The sequence below is a fragment of the Podarcis melisellensis genome, assembly GCF_964234715.1.
Source record: "Podarcis melisellensis genome assembly, chromosome: 8".
In the NCBI taxonomy this organism is placed as follows: domain Eukaryota; kingdom Metazoa; phylum Chordata; class Lepidosauria; order Squamata; family Lacertidae; genus Podarcis; species Podarcis melisellensis.
The window spans coordinates 63938208-63961254 of record NC_138540.1 but is presented as its reverse complement, the minus strand read 5'-3'; the positions used below and the strand labels follow the sequence as shown (position 1 = coordinate 63961254).

General features: G+C 41.9%; 1 protein-coding gene across 2 annotated transcripts in view; it reads left to right on the top strand.

The window, feature by feature from the left end:
* Positions 1–23047, top strand: part of RUNX3 (RUNX family transcription factor 3) — a 152840-nt gene that overhangs the window by 11142 nt on the left and 118651 nt on the right. The window contains exons 3-5 of one of the 2 annotated variants that reach the window (XM_081921503.1): positions 15388–15453; positions 15540–15672; positions 16029–16128. In XM_081921503.1, the coding sequence (XP_081777629.1) occupies positions 16071–16128 (58 nt within the window). In that variant the 5' untranslated portion in view covers positions 15388–15453; positions 15540–15672; positions 16029–16070. Of the gene's footprint in view, positions 1–15387; positions 15454–15517; positions 15673–16028; positions 16129–23047 lie in introns of those variants that run through there. The other variant, XM_081921504.1, reaches the window with a different exon arrangement.

Here is a 23047-nt window from a genome sequence, read left to right as displayed (position 1 = left end):
TTTGCTCCTCTGTGAAATGCTGGAACAGTAGTAGGCCAAAAGGCCAGAACTAATCCTGGCTGTGTCAGTTACTTCATCATCCTTGCACACCCATGAACGTAATTGTGTATTGTTTCGGGAACTTGGGATATAGACAGAGCTTCTGGAAGGCAAGTGACAGGGTTTCTCATTTTGTTTCAGTAGCCTTGGTGGTTGTGGAGAGGGGTCAGACTCTCACAGCAGGAAATGACCTCAAGGGTCATCTGGTTCAATCCCTGCTCCGTGCAAGCAATCCACTGCTATATGCAACATCCCTGAAAGGTGGACATTCTGCTTGCTTAAAAGCCTTTAATGAAGGAGAGTCCCCCATATTCTAGTGCAGTCTGTCCACTGCTGAACAGCTCCGACACTAAGGAAATTCTTCCTACTGTTTAGTGAAAATTCTTTTTTCTCATAATTCAAACCCATTGTGGTTTGGATCCTACTCTCTGGAGCAACGTAAAATAAATTTGCTGCACCACCTATGTGGCAACCTTGCAAACATCTGAAGGTGCTACAAGCCTAGAGGTAGGCTTGGTTCTTAGCTGCACTGAAAACAGCACAATGTCAGTCGCAGCTTTACCTCATTAGAGAGGGAATTCTACAGTTGGGGTGACACCTCCCAAAATGTGCTGTCTTGAGTCACCAAACCATGGTCTATACTAAGAGGTGGAATGACAAAAAGAGCCTCCCCATATATTTTAAAGCCCAGGCATGAAAATAAAGCAAGAGGCAACTGGGTCCTAAATTATATAGGGCTTTAAGAATGATGATGATGACGATGTTAATGGTGGTAATAATAACAATAATAATTAAACATTCAACAGTTTGCTTATCTTTCATGACACTCAAAATTATTACTTTTTATAACAGTCCTCTGGGACTGTCATGAGGCCTTATAATGTTAGAGGCCTGTCTAGCAGTGGTTGCTAGGTGACAGGTTCAGCGAGAGAGAGACCCCAGCAGTGGTAGCAGGGGTTGGTGGGGCTCCTATAGAGGCTCCGCCCCACAGGATTCTGCCACCTGAGGTGGATGCTTCAGTCCACCTCATGGGTGAGCCAGCCCTGAGTTTTCCCTTGTGTATAAAAAAACCCCGTATTAAACAAGTTTAAGTTTCTCTTGTCACTAGTGGTTAAGTCCATCTTTTGTCCAAACCCAGCTATGCTGCCAGGAAGTTTTGAAGTATTCTGAGGGAATTGGTGGCAATGAAAATAAATAAACAAACAAACAAACACAGAAGCACACACACATGTACATGTGATAAGTGAGGCTGTGAAACCTGGGGTCCCTGACACACCCCACTGTGAGCAACTATATTGCTACCCATCAGAACATCAGGAAAGGCAGTCCATGTCAGGAGTGGTAATAGCCTCTTTGCACCTTCCCCAGAAAACCACTTACTGATGCCAGGCCTACTCCTCTGTGAGGAAAGGTTACAGCATCTGGTGCTTTTTAGTTCAGAGAAAAGGTGAGGAAGAAGAGACATGATAGGAGTGCATAAAATTATGTATGGTGTTGAGAAAGTGGACAGAGATAAGTTTTTCCTCCTTTCCTACTACTAGAACTCAGGGACATCCAATAAAGTTGAATGTTGGAAGATCCAAGGCAGACAAAAAGGGGGACTTCTTTGGGCAGCACATAGTTAAAATATGGAATTCACTCTCACCAAATGCAGTGATGGTGACCACTAACTTGGATAGCTATAGAATTAGAGGATTAGACAAATTCATGGAAGATCAGGCTGCTAGCCATCATGCATATGCTGTGTTCCACAGTGGCGGAGCTTCATGCTCTAGCACCGGGGGGGGGGGGGGGGGTTGGAGAGCTGGCAGGGGTGAGGCTGACGCGCGTTCTGGGGGTGTGGCATGCAGACTGCTGGGGCGTGGCACCTAGCGTGGGGGGGGGGGCAGCAGCAATGGCACCCTACTGGGATTGCACTGCTGTGCTACCCCTGCACTCCTCTTCCTTCACCAGTGGTTTTCCCCACTGCATTATGTATGCCTTTGAATGCCAGTTGCTGGTAATTGCCAGTAGGGAGAGTGCTGTTGCACTTGGGTGCTGCTTGTGGGCATCTAGTTGGTCACCATGAGAAGAGACTGCTGGATTAAATGGGTCTTTGGTAGGACTCTTATTATATTCAATACGAATAATATTACTACAGTTTGATTGCTAAAGTTGTTCTTCTCCCTCTACTTTCTGTGTTACAAATTTTGCTATGGTTTCCAGTGGAAACAGGAAGATGGTATTTAAAGCCCAAAGCAGGAGGGTTGTGATATGCTTTTGCTACAGTCCCGTGAGCTTTGCGCCCGATATGTTAACATGCTCAGTGATTGCATGGAACAGTTCCTGCAGGAGTGTGGAATTTGGCTCATCGTATCTCCAGTGGGCCCTGTAATTCTCCTTTTCCTCGGTGAATCAACCAGAGCTGACGGATCGCTACTGAATCGCCTCCTGTCCTCTTGAAGCGAGGCATGGTGATCACTGTTATGTTGCCACAAGCGTCCATATAAATGTTTGTAGGCCGAATTATGATTTTTGGAGGATTCATTCTGGCTCGCTACCATTTATGGAGGGAAAGGGGCCAGGGAAGAGGAACAATATTTGTTGCAAGGAAGCAGTCTTTGACAGAAAGAAATGAAAGATGAAGACTTATAGGGTCTCTGTTTTGCAAGCTTATGCTTATTATAGTATTGGTTGGGGAGAAGGCATATTTATATTCTCACAGTTGACTGGTTGAGGGTCGAGCAGCATTCTGCAAAAGTATTTTATATATACAGTTTGTATAAAGTAAAGAGTGGTCCAATTAACCACTCATTTCATGTAAACTTACATCAATGTGAGCCTGTTCCTACTAAAAAAGAGAAAAATACTGTTATCCTAATTTATAGCCCTGAGAGGCTCCCAAAGCAGGTTACAAAGGATTCTCATAATAAAATGACACTCAGGTATGGTTTCGGGAACAAAAATAACATATTGTCCCCCTCCAAATGTTGTTGGATTACAGCTCCCATCAGCCCTAGTTAGCATGGCCGATAGTCAGAGATGATGGGAATTGTTCCAGTGGCATTTCTTGGTCTTCCTTAGAGCCATCCTTCCTACTAGGTAACAGCTCCCACCAATGTCTTCTGGGGGAAGGAAGTGGGGGGGCCATGATAGAGGTAACTTTTCTCCTGTTGCCAGGCACCCACTCTTGTTTAGTTGTCGTGGTGAATGAACAGCCACTCTCTGAGCTCTCCTCCCTGCATGTCTCTGATCCATCTAAAACCGCCAGTCTAAACTAGAGAAGCCATCTCCAGCCCCTGTGGTAATGAAAGCCATGTGTCAAGTGTGTGGCATGTAAACGGAGCAGTGTTTTCTTTATGTCAGACCTGAATTTCATGGCATTAGCCCCCCAATTCTAGTATCAAAGGGTGGGGTGTGAGCTTCTTTTCTCTCTCTCTCTGCTTCCTTCAGATCAGCCAGCATTTTAATAGATACTTTCATGCCTGTCTTTTATCTTCTAAGCTAAAAGGCTCCAACATCTATAGCCTTTCAACATTGGTCAGGGTGGGAACCTGTAGCCAGTGAATGTTGGTCAATGAGGGTGAATGGGGCACTGTCCTGCCATCCTCAGTCTGCCCTCAGCAAGCCTCTCACAACCTGCCTTATTGGTTTTTTTATATTCCAAGTAAGTGTGCTTATATGATTGTATCCTTGGTAATCTTTAGAGCAGATTTTTTTTAAAAGAGAAAACAAGAAAGAGAATTAATAATCTTGGATTTCCGAGGACTGCAGTTCTCTGCTGTTGTTTCTTGTGGTTTTTATTTTATTATTTTTAATCGTACTTGTTTAAATTGTTCTCTTTATTTAAACCACTCTGGGACCACCAGAGGTCAATAGTCTTGGGCACCTGCTAAGGCCCATATCCAAGCATGCCCTTTCCAAGCATGCAAGGATGACCAGCCCAAGTCATTTTGATGCCTGAGACAGAGCATCAAATGGTGCCTCCCTCCCCCACCAGTCGAGAATCTCCGTACCGGTCCAATTATTAAGGCACAAATCAGCCAACTGAGGTGGATGCTTCACTCTGCCTACTGATAGACACACAAGGAACCTCAAAAGCAAGGAGATGGGAAAACAGTGATGTGATTGGGAGAGCAGGAATGAACAGGCAGTGGTGACAAAGAGAAGGGGGTCTAGCAAGGGGGGAAATAATGAAGATGATAATGATAATGATTTATTTATACACTGCCCATCTGGCTGACCAGCCCTAGAATAAGGACACCTAAGAAGGGAGAGTAGGAGGGGGCTTGAAGGTGCCCACCCACAGTTAGCAGCAGCTGGACAGCAGATTGAACAGGCACAGGCAACTCGCCTCATCACACTCTTTTCCACTACAGTATTGTATTTTTTTTAAAAAAAACCCAACCAATTACTTTCTAAATCTGCACCTATCCAATAAATTTGGCATATGCAAATTTATCCAGATAAATTTTTCAGATGATTTCCTAAGTTTTAGCAATGTGTGAGTTGCTACCTTAGCTGGGGTGGGGAGACAAGAGCATCCACTAGGGCATGTTAGGCAAGGCTGTGTGTACACACAATACCATCTAGTATGAAAGATTCAGAACTTCTAATGTGATCTATAAAAGCAAGGGCAGTGGGCATTCAGAACAAGGTTTAAATATTTCCTGAACAACACTATACTGCTCGGTCAGGACCATTTGAAAGACTGTCTAGCCCCAAACCAATTTAAACATAAAAAAACAATGAAGGGAACATTAAGGGCTTCGAAATTGTCCATCAGCAATTAGCAACTGGACAGCAGAGTGAGCAGGCACAAAGTTTGCCAGGTCAGCTTTTCTTTCCCACCCTGCTGTAGAGATGGACAAATAAGTAATATTCAACTTCTTAGTTTTAATTCAATTCAGTCATAAATTCAGTTCATCTCATTTTTAAATCAGTTTGTGGATTTGTTTTGAAGTCTGCACAAAAATTCACATGCATTTTCATACATATTTCACCTACTTTTGCCTAATATATGCATGTTTGCAAGCAATTTTGCCTAACATAATGTTACTTTTACTGATATGTGCATTTTTGTGGGCACTTTCCCTTAATATACATATTTTGGTTGCAGAACCCCGCATTGAAGACCGACACTCTTTGCTTTGTTGATCTACGCAAATATATCTCTACAATGGTGAGATGTACTGGATTTATACTCAAAGGTAATTGTTTCTGAAGCTAAAACAATATAAACAAATTATCATATGCAAGTATCTGTTTTCCTCTTTTGTCATCTGTTTTCGTGAAACAGTTCCTCCTTTTGGCAATATATAACTGGCCACCATAATGAAGAGGACTCTACAGTATTAGTGAGTCTTCCTTCCAAACCATGGGTAGGTAATCTAAGGTCCGCGGGCCGGATCCAGCCCAATCGCCTTCTAAATCTGGCCCGTGGACAGTCTGGGAATCAGCGTGTTTTTACATGAGTAGAATGTGTCCTTTTATTTAAAATGCATCTCTGGGTTATTTGTGGGGCACAGGAATTCGTTCACCCCCCCACCCCCCAAAAAATAGTCCATTCCCCCACAAGGTCTGAGGGACAGTGGACTGGCCCCTGGTGAAAAAGTTAGCTGACCCCTGTGGATCCAAACCTTTTAGGTGGGAGTGAGGAATGTTGGGTCTGGGGCTTAAATGTGGCCATCTAGGCCTCTCTGCCCGGCCCTTGGGATTCTTACCAGTTCACACACACCTTCCCATTGCACTGCTTTGCAGCTTCCTTAAGTGATGGAATGCTTCCCTGGATGGGTGGGTGATTAGAACCAATCTCACTGTATAAAGGTTATGTTCACATTCATTGCTGTGCCTGCTTTTGGTCATGACTCAAGCCACCACTTGCTCTCAGGTTTCCCAAACAGGTTTGTGGCCCTTTGGCTGCAAAATATTCCCCATCCCTGCTTTTAGGGTTGAAAGGACAAGGCTGGAGAGGAAATGCCCCAGGAAGCTGGTCCTAACACCCAGGGAACATCAGGCCCTCCAAGGTTTGGCTCCCTGCCATTTTGGGAAGCAGAGAAGGTCTGGCAGAATGTCAATCTCTTGTTTAGACTTAGTGGTTTCCTGTGGCGTTTTGGTTAGGATGGCAACCACAGCAAACTGTCTGTCCCCAGACTCATCTGCGCCAGTCTCTCCCTTGGCACGCCTGTTTTGTAACATAAAAAAAAACCTAAAAAAAACCCTTACCCCTTTGTTTTCAGTAGAAAGTCTCCATTTACCAACTTTGTACTGTATGTATTTTGTTGTTAAATAACCTTTGTTGATCAGTGAAGAAGATTCCATTTACCAACTGTATGAAAAAATGTAAAAGTATATTTTTAAAGTCTATCTGGACTGGGAATTTTAAATAGCTTTTAAATTGCTTCTTTCCTTCCATTTTAAAAAGCCAATCTGGAGAGATTCCTAAAAAGTTTGTGTTTGGTTCAATAGGGCTGTGAGTTACCTGATTAAAGGAATTTTAGGATAAACTATGTGTTTAGTCAGTCAAGTGATGCATCAATCTATTAACTCAGTGTAAATTTGATTTTGACAACAAGAAGAAAGACTTTGAAAGTGGGGGCAGGAGAGCCTCATTGCTTTAAGCTGATGCATGCATGGGTCACAGAAAAAATAAGCTTTGGGGAGGCTTTCTCTCACACAAAGGCAGGGATTAATCTCCTAAAATAGCACTTCTAATTTAGATTATTTTATAAGTATATATATTGAAAATGACTTTTTAAAATATTAAAATCTACTGCCCAGTTCTCTGAGGCACCTTTTAGGTAATCAAAATATTTTTACTCCAACTGGTGACTTTATGAGCACTGCAGTCCAATGATGCATGCCTATTTAGAAACAGGGATCATTAAATCTGTCAATTTTGCTTTCTCCATTTCTCATTTTTACAGTTTTGTTCAGTTCTCCACATTACCAAATGAGTTTGCATTAAAAAAGTCTTTATGAAAACACACCAGCACTTTCAAGCAGATTTCTCCTACTGTTTACATTTTAATGCAATTTTACCTAATATACATGTTGTATAATGCCTGTTTGTGTGTTAGTGTCACAAATATATGCATTTTTATGCACACATTACTATTATGTATGCATTTTGCATATATTACTTGATTAGAGAACTACACTGCAAAATTCAGAAAAGTGAGAATTCCGAAGATGTGTGTTTCATTTCATATATTGAATTATGTAAGTGAAAATTAGGGAAGTTCACCTTTAACTGAAAGCTTACTTGAATTTGTCCCCCATCCCTAGTCCCAATTAGGGATCTTATGAATCTTACAAATTTACACTTTCTGGAACAATATGTGAACCAAAGTACAGCTATCCTTTGCAATTTGCACTTTTCCAAAATGTTCCGAAGCTGCTCTGCAACCCACAGTTGTTTACTGAAATGCATATATTAGGGGAAAGTATGCATAAACATGATCTTAGAGAAAATAACACACCAAAAAGAAAGAAAAGAGAGTAACATACAAAAATGTGTTATATTAGGGGAAATCGAGTTCCAAAAATATGTACATTAATCAAACCTGCATACAAAAATGAATTTATTAGGAGACGATAACACTAAAATGCTGAAGAATTTTCATGAGGATTTAAATAAATAAATAAATCTCAAACTGCTGCAGAAATATTGCGAATTGAATTTAAGGTTGGTGAAATGAGAAACAGAAAGCTCTGCTTTTCCATCTCTATTCCCAATAAGTGTACAAAGGATCACAGCAATTCCTAGGTAAAGATAAAGGACCCCTGGGCAGTTAAGTCCAGTCAATGGCGACTATGGGGTATGGCGCTCATCTTGCTTTCAGGCCAAGAGAGCCAGTGTTTGTCCACAGACAGCTTTCTGGATCATGTGGCCAGCATGACTAAACTGCTTCTGGCGCAATGGAACATTGTGATGGAAACCAGAGTGCACAGAAACACCATTTACCTTCCCACCACAGCTGTACCTATTTATCTACTTGCACTGGTGTGCTTTCAAACTGCTAGGTTGGCAGGAGCTGGGACAGAGCAATGGGAGCTCACCCCATCACGGGGATTCAAACTGTCGACCTTTCAATCGGCAAGCCAAAGAGGCTCACACGTAAGCCCCATGGAATTCAATGAGTCAGTCCTATGTATGTACATAGGCGTTAAGAGATTTGCAGCCTAAATCTGCAAATATCCCCAAGCCATTGCCTCCCATTCCTGCTTTAAATGCTTCTGCTGGTCCCATCTGGTCTTATCCTGGCTATATTTGAAACTTTGACGTAAACGGTTTGACCTCAGTAGGGATTTACTTCTGAGTAACCTTACATAGGTATGGGCTATAAATATGTGAGCAGATCTGTTATACATCTAGAGATGTGTATGGAATTTAGAGAGTGAAATTTGGGACTAGCTGTTAAATGCCATTTCAGTTCCCTGGTACAGTATATGGATAACATATGGGATACCCACCAATTTCTACACCACATAATAAGCCCTTAGGGTTGACTCCATGAGCAAAACTGGAGTGTTTAGTTTTTGTTAAGACACACCCATGGAAAAAAATGCAGTGATTTAACCAAAGAGGAGGGGATTTCATTGCCAAGAAAGGGGAGGAAAAAACCCACACAATTGCATGGAAGCAAAGTCTTCAACCCCTTAAATACCTTTCAGATGGAACAGGACAGGACCCCAAAAAAAAATCCTGGTAAGGTTTGTGCCTGTCAAAGTTTAGCAGTTCTAAACAGCGCAGATCAGGAAACAATTAAAAAACAACAACTCAGTAGTACCTATCATACTAAATGCTTTTAACATTTGCTGTACTCTAAACAACTGTCTCATAAGGCACATGAGAGTATTATTATCCTCATTCTGCAGATGAAGGGGTGAAAAAACACTTGCCCGAGACCATTTGATTTGTTTGTGGCTGAGGAAAGAATTGAACACTCTTAGCCATTACAGACTCCTAGTCACTACAAATACACCACTGCTGTACCACATGGACAGGCGACTTGGGGACATACACCAGACAGGCTCTAAGTGTGGGAGGCAGGCCTTCCTAGGAGGGCATAGATGAATGCCTGGGAATATGTAAGCTTTTGCCTCACCTGTCTCTTCTCCGCATGTTTGAGATGGAGAAGCAGGTGTTGGTAGCCTCCATCTCCCATCAACCCTAGCCAGCATAGCAAATGGTTAGGAACGATGGGAGCTGTTGTTTGGCAACATCAGGAGGACTTCAGGTTTCCCACCACTGTTTGCAAGCAAAGGGTTCTGAATTAGTGCTAGAAATTAGTGGTGCAATCAGGGTTTCGGCAGTCGTGCATGTGCAGAAGTGCCGAATCGCAACCTGCATGTGCGCAGACATGGGTTGCAAACGCTGTGGGTTGTGAACGTGCATCTCGCATGGATCACGTTCATAACCCGAGCGTCCACTATAAATCAATTTAAATGCACAGAGAAGCAAATACATAAACATTGCAAATGTGTGTTTTAAATTTTGAACTCTAATAAATATTGCTGAGTGAAGGACCCTTTAAAAATGAAACTCTGCTGCTGTTCTCTCCCCCCATATTCCCCTCCCCACACATTTTTGAGGTTTTATGCATTCTGGACATGTAAGGTGAGGAGAGACATGACCTCTGCTTCACAGCGCTGTGCAAAGTTTGAGGAATTTTCTGCCCCGTCATCATCGCTTCCCTTGGCTGTCCGTTAAGGCCTATCAAAGGAGTCGTGAACATGACTCGCAGCTCGGCATTTTTTCCGGTGTTACATGGCCAGCCAGGAAGATACAATGTGGAAAAGTAGGGACCTGAGAGTGTTCGCGCTGCGGTTTGAACAGGAGACAAGGAAACGTTGTGAAGTCTCATAGACCCTTCTCTGTGCATCTCTGAGGCAGATGGTCGAGGGATGGCCAGATAGTCTAAAGGCTCTTTTGCTGTTTCCCTTACTCCCCCCCCCGTCTCTTTTTTGTTGCTATAAAATCATCAGTGTAAACCTCTCCCGCTGCCAATCCCTACTTTATTTCAGTTCCTTTTAAACAGCTGAGCCCTGTTCTGTAGAAACGGAGGATAATTTCCCTTAATGTTGAAAAGAATTACAGGAAAAAAGTGATGGCAACTCTTTGCTTTATTCAGCCCTCAAAACCAAGGCATAAGACTTGGGGCATGGAACGTTTTTCAGCCCAGGGCTTGAATTCCCTTCTGAACAACTTTCTAAAGGCCACATGCCAATGATGGATAGAGCAAGAATGACCGCTCCCCACATCGAATGGGGGTGCCTTTTGCGTGGTCGCACACAGCCCCCCCCGATCCCATGTGGCTCCTGGCAGTATGGGCTGGTTTTGCACACCCCAGGCTAGATACCTGGAGGTCTCTGCCTACCTCAGCCAATTGCCCAATCCCGCCTGGGGAGGCGTTGCCAGGGGATTGGCCAGGTAGGGGGAGGGACCGCCCTCCCCACACCACAGAGGGTGGATCTTACCTGGGAATCGTCAGTTGGCTCCAGAGCTTCCCCCACTCTGCCCTCCCTCAGTTAAGCCTTCTTTTGCAGGTTAACCTCTTCTCCACGGGTACGCGGGCGCTGCTAAGTCATGGTTGCTGTTGAAGGGCCGGAAAGGAATTTTCCTGCATTGGCAGGTTTTGCCTTCCCCGTAGCAAAACATCACAACTTTGGCAGTTTCAGGCCTTGGGTGGAATTCTTTAGTCTATCTTCCCTAAATGGGGGGGCATGAAGCATTGGGGGAGGCATTGGCCATACGCTGAGAGGTTGTCATTGCTCTCCCCTGCGATGGCTGCGAAATGGGGGGTGGGCTCTCTGCTTGAACATATGTTCTCCAGAGCCAGTCCAATCCCCACACATTCTGGATAACCCTGATGTCCCCCCAGATCCTTGGCTGGGCACTGGGAAGGATAAACGCCCAATGCCTGAGCCAAGGTCTCCCTACATCTGAAACTCTATAAAGTTGTGGCCAATTTTAATCCCATAGCACGTTGTCTTGAGTCATTCTTTCACTTGGGGAGTCCCCTAGGGTTGGGGGGACTCCGCCTGTCCATGCAAATGTAAATGTTACTTGCATAGAGCAAGCTTCTATCCTCCACCCAGACAAGGAATAGGCATTTTCAGAGCTCAAGGCCATATTCCAGCCTTGCCAAAACCACTTGGCTTTGAAGTGGGTCCAGTGGGATATGTGGCCTGGGGTGAGACCCAATGACCAGACAGAGAAGTCTGGGGGGGCTGCATTTGGCCCCCACGTTTTCCACTGCTAGAGAAGACTATGGCAACCCATCTAATAAGTAGGTCTGTTACCAAATTAATGATATAGCAATGCAGCCAGGTACATCTGGAGTCAGAGGTCTAAGTCCCAATGAGTTCAATGAAGCTTACTCCCAGGCAATAAAATACAGGACTTCTTTGGTTTATTTTCATGAGAAGACTGCAGCCTTAATACACCTTGACCTGGGAGTAAATCCCACTGAGCTCAACATGAATTTTTGACACAACTTGTATAGGATTGCGTTTAGTCACTGATTTCCATATATTTACAGACCATATGCTTTATGGTGTTTTATTGCATTTTTATTATTGTAAGCTTTATTGTAGACTTCCCCAATTATTTTTTATATATTGAAAGGCACACACAAGCATGAGAATAAAAATGAATGGTTTTGAAGCAAGAAGCATTTTTGCTTTTTAGGTGAAGCATTGATAATATCATAGCAAGCATGGGAGAGGCACTCCTTCCTTGTGAGAGACAAAGAGATGCTTCTTTTAAAACATTGCTTTCCACCTGTAGTTTGTGTAAGTTCTTGCTTTAAGGAAATGATGTAGAGTCAGCCCTGGGGTTACTTCAGGCCAGGATCTTTGGAGAATTGACTTAACTCTAGGGTCAGAATTAGTCTATATTCTTATGCCCTCAGTTTCCTAACTCAGCAACAAAGTTCACAAGTCTTTAACTTAGCCTTATCTTTTTACAGAGTTGTTTAGGAGGATGGGTGGGGAAATGAAACACATCTGTTAGCAGCACCTTGATTCCCTTGTAGAAATAGCAATGTTCATGACTTAGCCACAGCCAAAGCCAAGAGATTTGAAAAAAAGGACTATAGTATTTATTCATCTTTGAAGTTCTATTTTATTTGAATAGATTTGTTAATGTTAACAAATTTGTCTGATGGCTTTATAATTTTGTTAAAATGTGCTGTGACTTCCTATCCAGTTTGGACAGAAACCCCTCCCCCAAATGACTAAAAATGGACTTTCCATAGCTTTTTTTTGTTGGCATTTGCTGCACTGCTTATTTTGCTGCTGTAGTTCTTCAGAACTTGTCTGGGACACAAGCTGGAGAGACATGCAAATTGGTATGGGCATATGAGCAGATGTCTGTCTGTCTGCTTTCATGCCAGTGGCAGGCCAGTGCCTAATTTAGGCATGGGGGAGAAATTTGATTGAGTTCTCATTTAAAGACATCCCTAATTTGCACTTCCCGAAACAACACAGAAACCAAAATGGAGCTATCCTTGGAAATTTGCACTTCCCCAAATTTTGAAGTGCAGTTCTCCAGCCAAGTAATGTGGAAACACACACACACACACACACACACTATAGTAAAGTGTGCATAACAATGCACATATATATTAGGGAAGCTAACCTACAAAATTGCATTATTTAAGAAGAAATTGTTTTGCAAAAATTCATGGGATAGAATGAGATGACTGGATGCTAAGGTAGAAGAAGGCAGTGTTACCACTTCAGACTGCTGTTGAGTAAAAACATTTTTGAATGCTTCCTCCCTATGCTTGGAAAGAAATGATTACCTGCAGTTGGAAAACAAGCAAGGAGGAGGACGGTAACAACATTTGGGGCTTTTTACTTTATGGAAAATGCAAGTAAGGGAGTGACTGATGGGGTTCTACAAGTAGATACAGGGTGTCATCCATGTAACTTGGGGACATCCACAAAAACTGAATTTTGAAAGACTCTGGACAGACAAAAGAAAGTACAGTGGTACCTCGGGTTACAGACGCTTCAGGTTACATACGCTTCAGGCTACAGACTTCGCTAACCCAGCAATAGTACCTCAGGTTAAGAACTTTGCTTCAGGATGAGAACAGAAATCGTGCTCCGGCGGCGCGGCAGAAGCAGGAGGCCCCATTAGCGAAAGTGGTGCTTCAGCTTAAGAACAGTCCTCTGGAACGAATTAAGTACTTAACCCGAGGTACCACTGTACACCTTTACACAATGTATTTAGTAAAACTCTGGAATTTGCTCCCACAAGAGGTGGCGATTGCCATCAACTTGTATGAAAAGATTAAACAAATACACAGGGGATAAGTCTATCAATGGCCACTAGTCATGATGTCTATATTCTCCCTTCACAATCAGAGGCACGATGCTTCTGAATATCAGTTGCTTGGAATTATATCGGTGGTGAGAGTGCCGTTGTGCTCAGGTTCTTTTGGGCTTCTTGTGGGCATCTGGTTGGCCACTGTGAGGGCAGAGTCTTGGACTAGCATTTGACCTGATCCAGCAACCATAGTAGGCAAAGGGCTCAGCTAGAACCTTTTTCCCTGGGGTGATAGTTTTCAACTTGACAGGCAGATATTCTGTTTTCCAGCCTTCCAGGGTGACCCCTCCCACTTCGGATTACAAACCAAGTAGATGCAGCCCCAGATGCCTTTTGTTTTATCCATGGGAAGTCACCAGCTTTGGACCGACTCTGAGTAATAGGCAGGAGGGAATTAGTCCTGGGTTAAGAGTCAGAGGGGCCCAGGGCTAACAGGAAAGTGGAGCCTACAACGTATTCCCAGTATGTGCATCTATAACAATTGCATATGGGAAAGGGCCTTAGCTCAGTGGTACAGCACCGGCTTTTTATGAAGGAGGTTCTAGGTTCGTTCCTTGGTATCTCTAGGTACAGATGGAAAGAACCCCTGCCTGAAAACCCAAAAGAACCACGGCCAGCTAGTGTAGATAATACTGAGCTAGATAGTCCAGTGGTCTAATTGTAATGTGGCTTCCTGCGTTCCTTTCCCATACCTCTGAATGAATGACTGCAACAGTACATCAGGAAGGATAATTCATTTTGTACCTTAAGGGTTAATTTTGTTAATGTTAAAGTCAGGATGGGGGACAGGTGGGGGTGTTGCTTAGTAACCAAGCAGAGTGGCATAATGCTCACTGAGCTATCTATTGGCTGTGTAGTTCTGAGGGAGTTTTTTCTCTGTGTATATGATTGTGTGCCTCCCTGTTATGTATAAGGCCTGAACTATGAAACCTCTGTACAGTGGTACCTCGGGCAATGTACTTAATTCGTTCTGGAGGTCCGTACTTAACCTGGAACTGTTCTTAACCTGAAGCACCACTTTAGCTAATGGGCCCTCCTGCTGCTGCCGTGCCGCCGGAGCGCGATTTCTGTTCTCATCCTGAAGCAAAGTTCTTAACCTGAAGCACTATTTCTGGGTTAGTGGAGTCTGTAACCTGAAGCGTATGTAACCTGAAGCGTATGTAACCCGAGGTACCACTGTATTTATTTCTCCTCAGTTTATACACTGTTTTGCTCCATTTCCTCAGTAAAGTGTTATCAAGACTTTTCTTGATCAAGATTTTGTCTCTGTTATATAAGTGATTTTGCTCTTTATTTATTTGTTTATTTGTGTAAACATGCAAAGCTGCTTTAGCCTGATTCAAGCCATCTAGTTCTGTGTCCTCTCTTCTGAGTGACAGCAGCTTACCAGGCCATTCAGCAGAGTGTTTTCCTCCCACCGCCAGCTTCCTACTATCCCTTTTCACCAGAGATGCCAAGGATTTGAACCAGGGACCTTCTGCACACAGACCATGTGCTCTGCAAGTCACTGCAGCGCCTGCAAATTCTGTGCTTTGCACTTTTAAAAGGCCACCGTTCCTGCTCTTCAGCCTTCGATGTTTATTCTGCTGCATGTGCTCCATATTTTTTACTTAATACTAATTCACAGAAAATCCCTCTGAAGAGGAACCACCCATCAACACATATGGAACTAGTCTTGGCAGCAAGAATAGTCACTCGTAGAGCTGAAGGTCTTAGAAAGCCAAAAGGGGGAGAAAAATAAAACAAGATACAGACAAGTGGTAAATGTGGGAGAGAAAAAAGCAGTTAGGAAAGCGAAAACCACTGAATATTAAATGGGCGGCGACTTCAATCGGAAACCTGCAGTGCTCTTCCTGACTCCCTTTCTGAGGGCAACAGCATCAATTCATGAAAAAGGAAGCCCAATCCCATAGCAGCTGAAATTCTGCTTCTTCTCAGTGCCATTTGTTATAAGCTGTGAATGAGTCAACAAGGCCTCCTGTGAACCAAAAATGTTCTAAACCAGTAATTTTAAATTTTTTTTGAAGGAGAGAGAAAAACCAAGAAGAACCCACAAAGATATTGCAGGGCCTGGTGGTGACATCACAGATCAGGTGACTCTGTTCTTCCAGTCAACAAATAATGATTTAGAGTCATCTGCATCTCAGAAAGTAGGGTTGACTTTATAACACTCTTTCAGGCCTCACAGGCAACCACAGAACCACAAGCAGACTGCAATCAACAATTTAGAAGGAGTACCCGAACCTCGACAGGGAGGTTTACCTCCTCCTCGTGTTTTTCCACACCAGCCGTGTGTTTTGGATCTGCATAAGGTGAGTTCCGTTCATTCATTCATTCATTCAGTATTTCATTCATACATTTTGCTTTCCGTACTTCCAAGACATTATATTGTTTTTTCTTTTTCTTTTTGGGGGGTTTGTGTCTATCTCTTTGAAAGCTTAGTTTGCCTTCCCCTCCCCTTTCATCCTAATGACGATCCGGCGCGCATATGCTTCTATTGAGAAACTTGTGGCTGAACATTCCTGTGGTGCTGCTGTGGAATCGGATTCTTGGTTATAAACAGGCACAAAACTTCTTTTGATTTTTTCCCCTCTTCCCCCCTTTTCACTTTTCTTTTTGCATTTCAGTTTAAACTTTTTATGGTTTTCTTTTTTGTTTGTTTCCTAAGGAGTGTAAGGCTTGAAGACAATCTGGGTCGTAGATTTGGGTCATGGCTTCCAACAGCATATTTGATTCCTTTACAACCTATTCTTCAACCTTCTTGCGTGGTGAGTACAAATCTTTCATCCTTTCCTTCGAGGCAGGAAACGCCGTTGTTTGTCACTCAAGGGAGCTTAAACTTACAGCCTCTTTTAATAATCCCATTGGCACATCTTCAGTTGGATGTTCGCTCTTTGCAAACAGGGTGGTAGAGGGGAAAATCCTCCCCCCCCTTATGTCTGGATGATGCTTAAGGGGAATCCGTGGCAGGAGGGGATGGTAAACTTTCTACCTCTTTCTTTATTGTGCTTTCCCAATTTATTTTTGGGGCCTGGGCTTTGTGGATGTGTGTGTTCCATCAAGGATGCTGTCTTCCCATTCTTCTCGAGTGCCAAGAAAAATGATAGTCAGCTGAAGTCTATAGGTTGTATCAAGAGACTAAGTCAATTGAACTTAAGTGCCGATGAAATAAGTCATCATAACTCATCTCTGCAGCTTAATATGGATCTGAACCTATGAACGTGATGTGATTGCAGTTTTCTGTTTCGTTGAGTTCATGGTTTTTGCATCTACAAATTTCCCACCATGGTTTGATTGCATCTAAACTGTTAGACAGACCCTATGAGTGTCTGTTTTTTTAATATAATATCTGGGCTTAATATTCAGCTAAGGTAGAGTGGAGGTAGACTGGAGAAGAGCTTTAAAGGCTGGTAAGACTGACTCAGCCTTTCAAGCCATCAGGGGGGTTTAGTTGCTGAGGACACAAAAAACTTGGACCAGCTGAGCAACTGACCACATTACTTGATAACGAAAATCCCTGAGGAGGCTTTCTAGCACAAACCACTGAAATGGGAATGGGATATACAGGAAAACGTCCTCTAATGTTGGGCTTTCATTCAAGGCACCCGTCCCGCTCTTGGCTCTGTAGTCTTTTGATTGTAAACCAGTTTTCTCTGGGGAATGACCTTAATGGTTTTAAATGCAGTCTAACGTTTGGGGAAATGTTACATCAGAATATTGTATTTATTAACTTACTTAGTACTAAAATTTGTAACCCTGCTTTTAAAACAACTAGCAAGAAATATAGATGCGCAGTCAATATAGACAAGGAAAATCCCTGTACAAGAACTAGCAAGAATCTTGGGTAGTATTCAACTAAGTTTTAAATGAATTAAAATAATAACATCAGTGATGCTAATAGTAATCATGATGACTTACTCATTGTAATTGATGAGCATAACTAAGTTGACCCCTTAATTTAATGGTTTACTCTGAGTAAAACTTTGTTGAATATCACTCATTGTCTCCTATTTCTGAATCTTTCCAAATTCATGTGACCATTTTGTATTTTTTGGCTGGCATCCAAAGAGATGCTTTAGGCACCTTCAAGGCCCCTGTGTACACCCCCCCAAATAAAAGTGTGGGAAGAGGGGGTAGCACATTCTCCCCTTCCTCCATCCCCAGATCATGTCACAAATTATTCTGAGAATTCCTCTTAATAAGGACCCCATGGGGGGCGGGGAGAGTGTTCTAGAGCTCTTTTTGGGGTTTGTAGAGCATGTTGTCTGGTTTTATGTCATTTTGTCTCTCTGAGCCAATCCTTCACCCTGGGCATAAAGAATTCTGCTGGATCAGACCAAAGATTGAAACAATGCCACATTGTGTCTCCCTTAGCTGTTCACTAGGGTCGTTTCAAAGCTCACAAACAGAGCAAGTAGTCAACCTATCCTTCACTTTTGCTTGCCTACAGTGTCTGGTGGTTCCATCTAAGGACCAACATGGCTACTAGCCATTGATAGACTTCTCTTCCTCCTTCTCTTGGAATTTGTTTCATCATGCTTTTTAAAGCCATCTAAAGTAGTGGTCATCACCATGCCTTCCATTAGTTTTAATTGTGTGATTTTGAAATTGTGCTTCTTTCTTTCTTTCTCTTTCTTTTTTTAACCTGTTCTCAAACTGTTGCTGATCAGCTTCCTAGTCAGTTTCTATAATATTCTTCTGCAAAGGAGAGGGAGGAAAGAACAACATTGGGCTGTATCAAGACGAAATTTACACTTAGGTCCTATTGAAATCAAGGTGAAAAGTTAAGACTGGGGGTTGAATTTGCAGGAACATTTGCATCTCTTGCTATTAGAATTTCCTAGTTCAGAGTTGGCTCATTTCTTCGCTCTGCTTGCAAACAACCTTTTAACTTGACCTAAACTTGGGAGGGGGGAGTATTTTGCAGAATTCATATAACTGACCTAAAAATATTGTTCTGAGAACTACTTTTGCACCTAAAATATGTTCTACTTATGATAATCATTGAGCGCTGTCTCCTTAGGAGGTATTGTGCCTCAGGGTCTTGCAGCGTCAGTGTTCTTGCCAAATGAAGGTTTTTCTTCAGCTCACCTTGCGCTTTTATTAAAAAACTACAACACCTTCCTGCAATTTGTTTTCACCTCCACAAAAGACCAATTGTTTCACTCAACTTAAAAGGACAACTCATAGTTATCTTTTGATCGTTTAGCTTTGTTTTCCTCCTTTTTTGTTGCATGTGTGCTGCTCTATTTATTTAAAGGAGTTTTTTGTGTGCTTTTGTCTTATCCAGCATCTTCATTTGTCATTTTGTTCTGGTTAGCCCATTTTTATATTACTCTCATTTTACTCATCGTCACCATCTAACTCGGCCCCCAGCCCCTTCCACTAATCCCTACCTGCCGGCCCCAATATTTTCTCCTGGGACCACAGACCCCCTTGAATCCTTTATAATTATTCATATGAGTAATCCTTAACATGTAGGATTGCTCCAGCCAAGTAATGTGGACAAAAATGTCTATATTAGGGTGAAGTGTGCATATAAGTATATACATTAGTGACAATAATGAGCAAAAATGCATTATATTAGGCAAAAGATATTATTATCACTATTACCTTTTCTTTGTACATGTATTTAAGATCCTGGGTGATATATATGGATTTCAGTAAAGAAGCTAAAAGTGTGTGTGTGTGTGTGTGTGTGTGTGTATGGCAAAAGTCATCTGAAAAACAATATTTATATTGGGCAAATTGCATGAAAAAATGTGCATATTAGGAGACATTTAAGCTAAAATATTGAAGAGTTCACGAGAACTTAAGCAACAACAAAAAATATGTGGAAATGCGGAGAAGGGTATTTACAACTGGAAAAATTGGAAGCAGAAAGAAATCTAAATCTAGATTCACCAAACCCTACCTATGGCAAGCAAATTTCCCTCCAGACAAATTAAGATGGAGGGTATCTGGAGTCTCACACAGAAATCCAGCCGGTAGAACTTTCCTGTACCTAGAACAGACCCAACAACATTTAAAAAATTTATAAGGACAGGAAGCCTGGCAGATACAGAGGAGGTAACCCTAAAGCAACCATGAAATTGGGTTGACTTGAATCCAGTAAGAACTGCTCAAGTTTAAAGCTGAGAAGGCAGGAGGTTGTTCTTCCTTTCTACTCAGTGTGTGTTTGGATACTATTCTCCAAGGAAAAGTACCAGCAAAATATTGTGGAATTTGGCCCCCAATTTTGCCCTGTTTCCTAGCTGTGTTTGTTGGCTTGTTGTCTGGCTGAGCGCATCTTTTTCTTGGAAAAGAGCAAAGTGTAAGAAGAATCTTGGGCACATATCTGTGAATCTGTGGGCTTTAGATTTCTTTGGAGAATGATATCAATTAGTAGAAGTAGTATATGCTTTATCTGGGTTGTAGCCAGTGCTAGTCCTACTCAGAGTAGACTGACTGAAAATAATCGGCATGCATAACATAAACCCATTCATTTAAATGCAGCTATTCTGAGTAGAACATAGTTGAATGCCACTTTATCTATCTAACTATGGATTTGTGCAACATGAAGAACTGCGCTTGTTGATCAGGCTGAAATCCCTCAAGTCCAGCATCTCACAACAGCCCTCCTTTGTTCATCTGCAACATCAGGCACTCAGGGGCACAAAGCCACTGAAATTGGTTGTTTTCTTTAGCAATCCATAATAATAATAATAATAATAATAATAATAATAATAATAATAATAATAATTATTATTATTATTATTATTATTAATACCCCGCCTATCTGGCTGGGTTTCCCCAGCCACTCTGCGTGGCTTTCAACAAACTATTAAAATACAATAGTCCTTCAGATATTAAAAGCTTCCTTAATCAGGGCTGCCTTCAGATGTCTTCTAAAAGTCTGGTAGTTGTTTTTCTCTTTGACATCTGGTGGAAGGGCAGTCCACAGGGCGAGTGCCACTACTGAAAAGGCTCTCTGCCTGGTTCCCTGTAGCTTTGCTTCTCACAGTGAGAGAACCACCAGAAGGCCCTCTGCACTGGACCTCAGTGTCTGGGCAGAACGATGGGGGGGGGGGGAAGACACTCCATCAGGGACACTAGGCTGAGGCCGTTTGGAGCTTTAAAGGTCAGCACCAACACTTTGAATTGTGCTCTTGCCCAACCAAAGAACACCATCCATGCACAAGAAAAGGAAGGTATCAGCAAGCTCAGAGAAATCCCAAGGTTTGCAGAAGTACCCACCCTGAAAAAAAGCCCTTAAGCAGGGAAATGGAATGGGGAAAGAACCCTCCACAATAACCTAATGAGAACCCCAAGCATGTTCAGAAGCCACAGAATGATGGCTGACGGTTGGGAGGAATAAGGGGAGGAGTGGAAAAACAGGGGTCAGAATAATTGAATTAAGGAATTCTCTGCTCACATCCTGAGCAGCAAAACTATTGGAAGGCATAGGTCCACACTACATCATTTTGTTGCAGGTCCTTGCCATGGCAGAAAAAGCCGTTGAGAGATCATGGATTTAGCTAATTCTAGTAGAAAGTAGGGAGGGGAAAGAAATTTGCTTTAGCATTTTAGTGAGAACCTCGATAATTTGCATATTCTCACTTCTTTGAATGTTACCAAATGGGTTGGGTTTTTTCCCATTCATCTAAAAAAAGGTGTACAAAAGTACATAATTAGGGGAAAGTTTGCATTAAAATGCATATTATGTGTGAAAATAATGCACACAGAATGCAGTATATTAGGGAAGGCTGCTTGCAAAAATGTGCACATCTGGCAAAACTGCATTTTAAAAGGTGTGTTTTAGGAGAAATTTGCACTAAAATGCTGACAATTTTTTATGAGGGTTTTGAAAAACAACTGCAAAGTGATAAAGAAGTATAGTGAACTGATTGTAGGATTGGAAAAATTAGAAACTGAAATTGACACAGTCGTCCAAGTGAAAAGCAATATACATTTATTTATTGTATTTCTGAGTCACCTCATGCCCCTGCTTTACCTAAATATGTGGCCACCACTGTATATTAAGCTCAAAAATTCCATCTGTTAATTACAGTGGTACCTCGGGTTAAGTACTTAATTCGTTCCGGAGGTCCGTTCTTAACCTGAAACTGTTCTTAACCTGAAGCACCACTTCAGCTAATGGGGCCTCCGGCTGCCACTGCGCCGTTGGAGCACGATTTCTGTTCTCATCCTGAAGCAAAGTTCTTAACCCAAGGTACTATTTCTGGGTTAGCAGAGTCTGTGACCTGAAGCGTATGTAACCCGAGGTACCACTATATGTTATATGTAAAGAAGTTACTTGTTTTGACTAAAATTAGAAAGAACTTGTTTTGAAGGCCCCTCAGTTTCAAGTATGACTTCTCTCAGGACATTCTCTGCATCATTCATACTTTTTTAAAGTTTCTATTGCCTTTGTTAACTTAAAAAAGAACCCATAGCCCCAAATACCTTTTCTCATAAGGAAGATGCTCTAACCGTTTGATCATTTACCGGTAATCCCTGCCCTTTAAAAAAAACCTCTTTTCAGCTCTGTTTGCTTTTGCAAAAGATATCTGTTTTAAAATTATTTTTCACAGCACAAAACATGCTCAGATTTCTTACTCTATTATGCAGATACTGCAGTGGAGAAACTCTGGGTACATTTTATGACGCCCAAAAGAATTTGTTGCTTAGTAAGCATTGTTTATTCATTTATTTCCATTTATTAATAGCTTCTTATGAAACATCTTGGTGCTGTGTAACAATTAATAAATCAACAGTAAAAACACATGTATTTTTTAAAATCCTCTATAAAAACAACAAATCCAATACGAATCTAGAATGAGGTAAAATCTCCACTTAAAAGACTTCTTGATAAAGGGAAGTATTCAATAGGTGCCAAGAAGAAAACAGAGATGGCACCTGCCTGATAATGTAATTGGAGCATTAACAGAATGTAACCACAACTGCATAGTACAAATTTGAATTCAATTGAAATGGCCCTATTTTCAGCATTGAATGCATTCCAATAAATTTAATATATTGGATGCCAAAAAGTTAGGACATCCAATCAGTGTTCTGAGATTCAGAGTTCAAACTGTGGGTTTCTAATTGACCTAAGAAGTTTTGAATCTCAGCCATAATTTTTGAGTATTGGTGGAGATATTTTGGTGTAGAAAGGTCAGAAAAGTGACAGCAAACTACCCACCTTTTTACATCAGTGAGTTTTGATGTGAAGTTTGTATCTTGGAATTTAAAGGTTGAAATTTCAGTTTCAGTTTCTTCATCTCAACAAATCAGCCATGTTTTTCATTCAGTTAACAATTAGCTTCAGCTTTAAAAAAGCACAGAAAAACTTATTTGTTGGCCTATATACTTTTCAGTCTGTTGGCTACCCAATCCAGACTAAAGTTGTTTTGAGTAATTGAAAGTGAGTATAGCATCGTGGCTAAAACACAGAGCTATGATTTGACTTGGGAGTCCCGAATTTGAAACTCGCTTCTGCTATGAACATACGAGGTGCCTCTAAGGTCACCCAGCTCTCTGCCTCAAATCCATTTTTCAGCCTCAGTCTCCTCACCCCCAAAAACATATAATATGGGTATAATGAAACTAAACTAAGCTTACCCTGTTGTAGTAAGGATTTTGTACATGACGCAGTGAAGTTGGGCTTTGAACCCTTGAAAGCGATCGGGGTGTGTGTTCGTATGT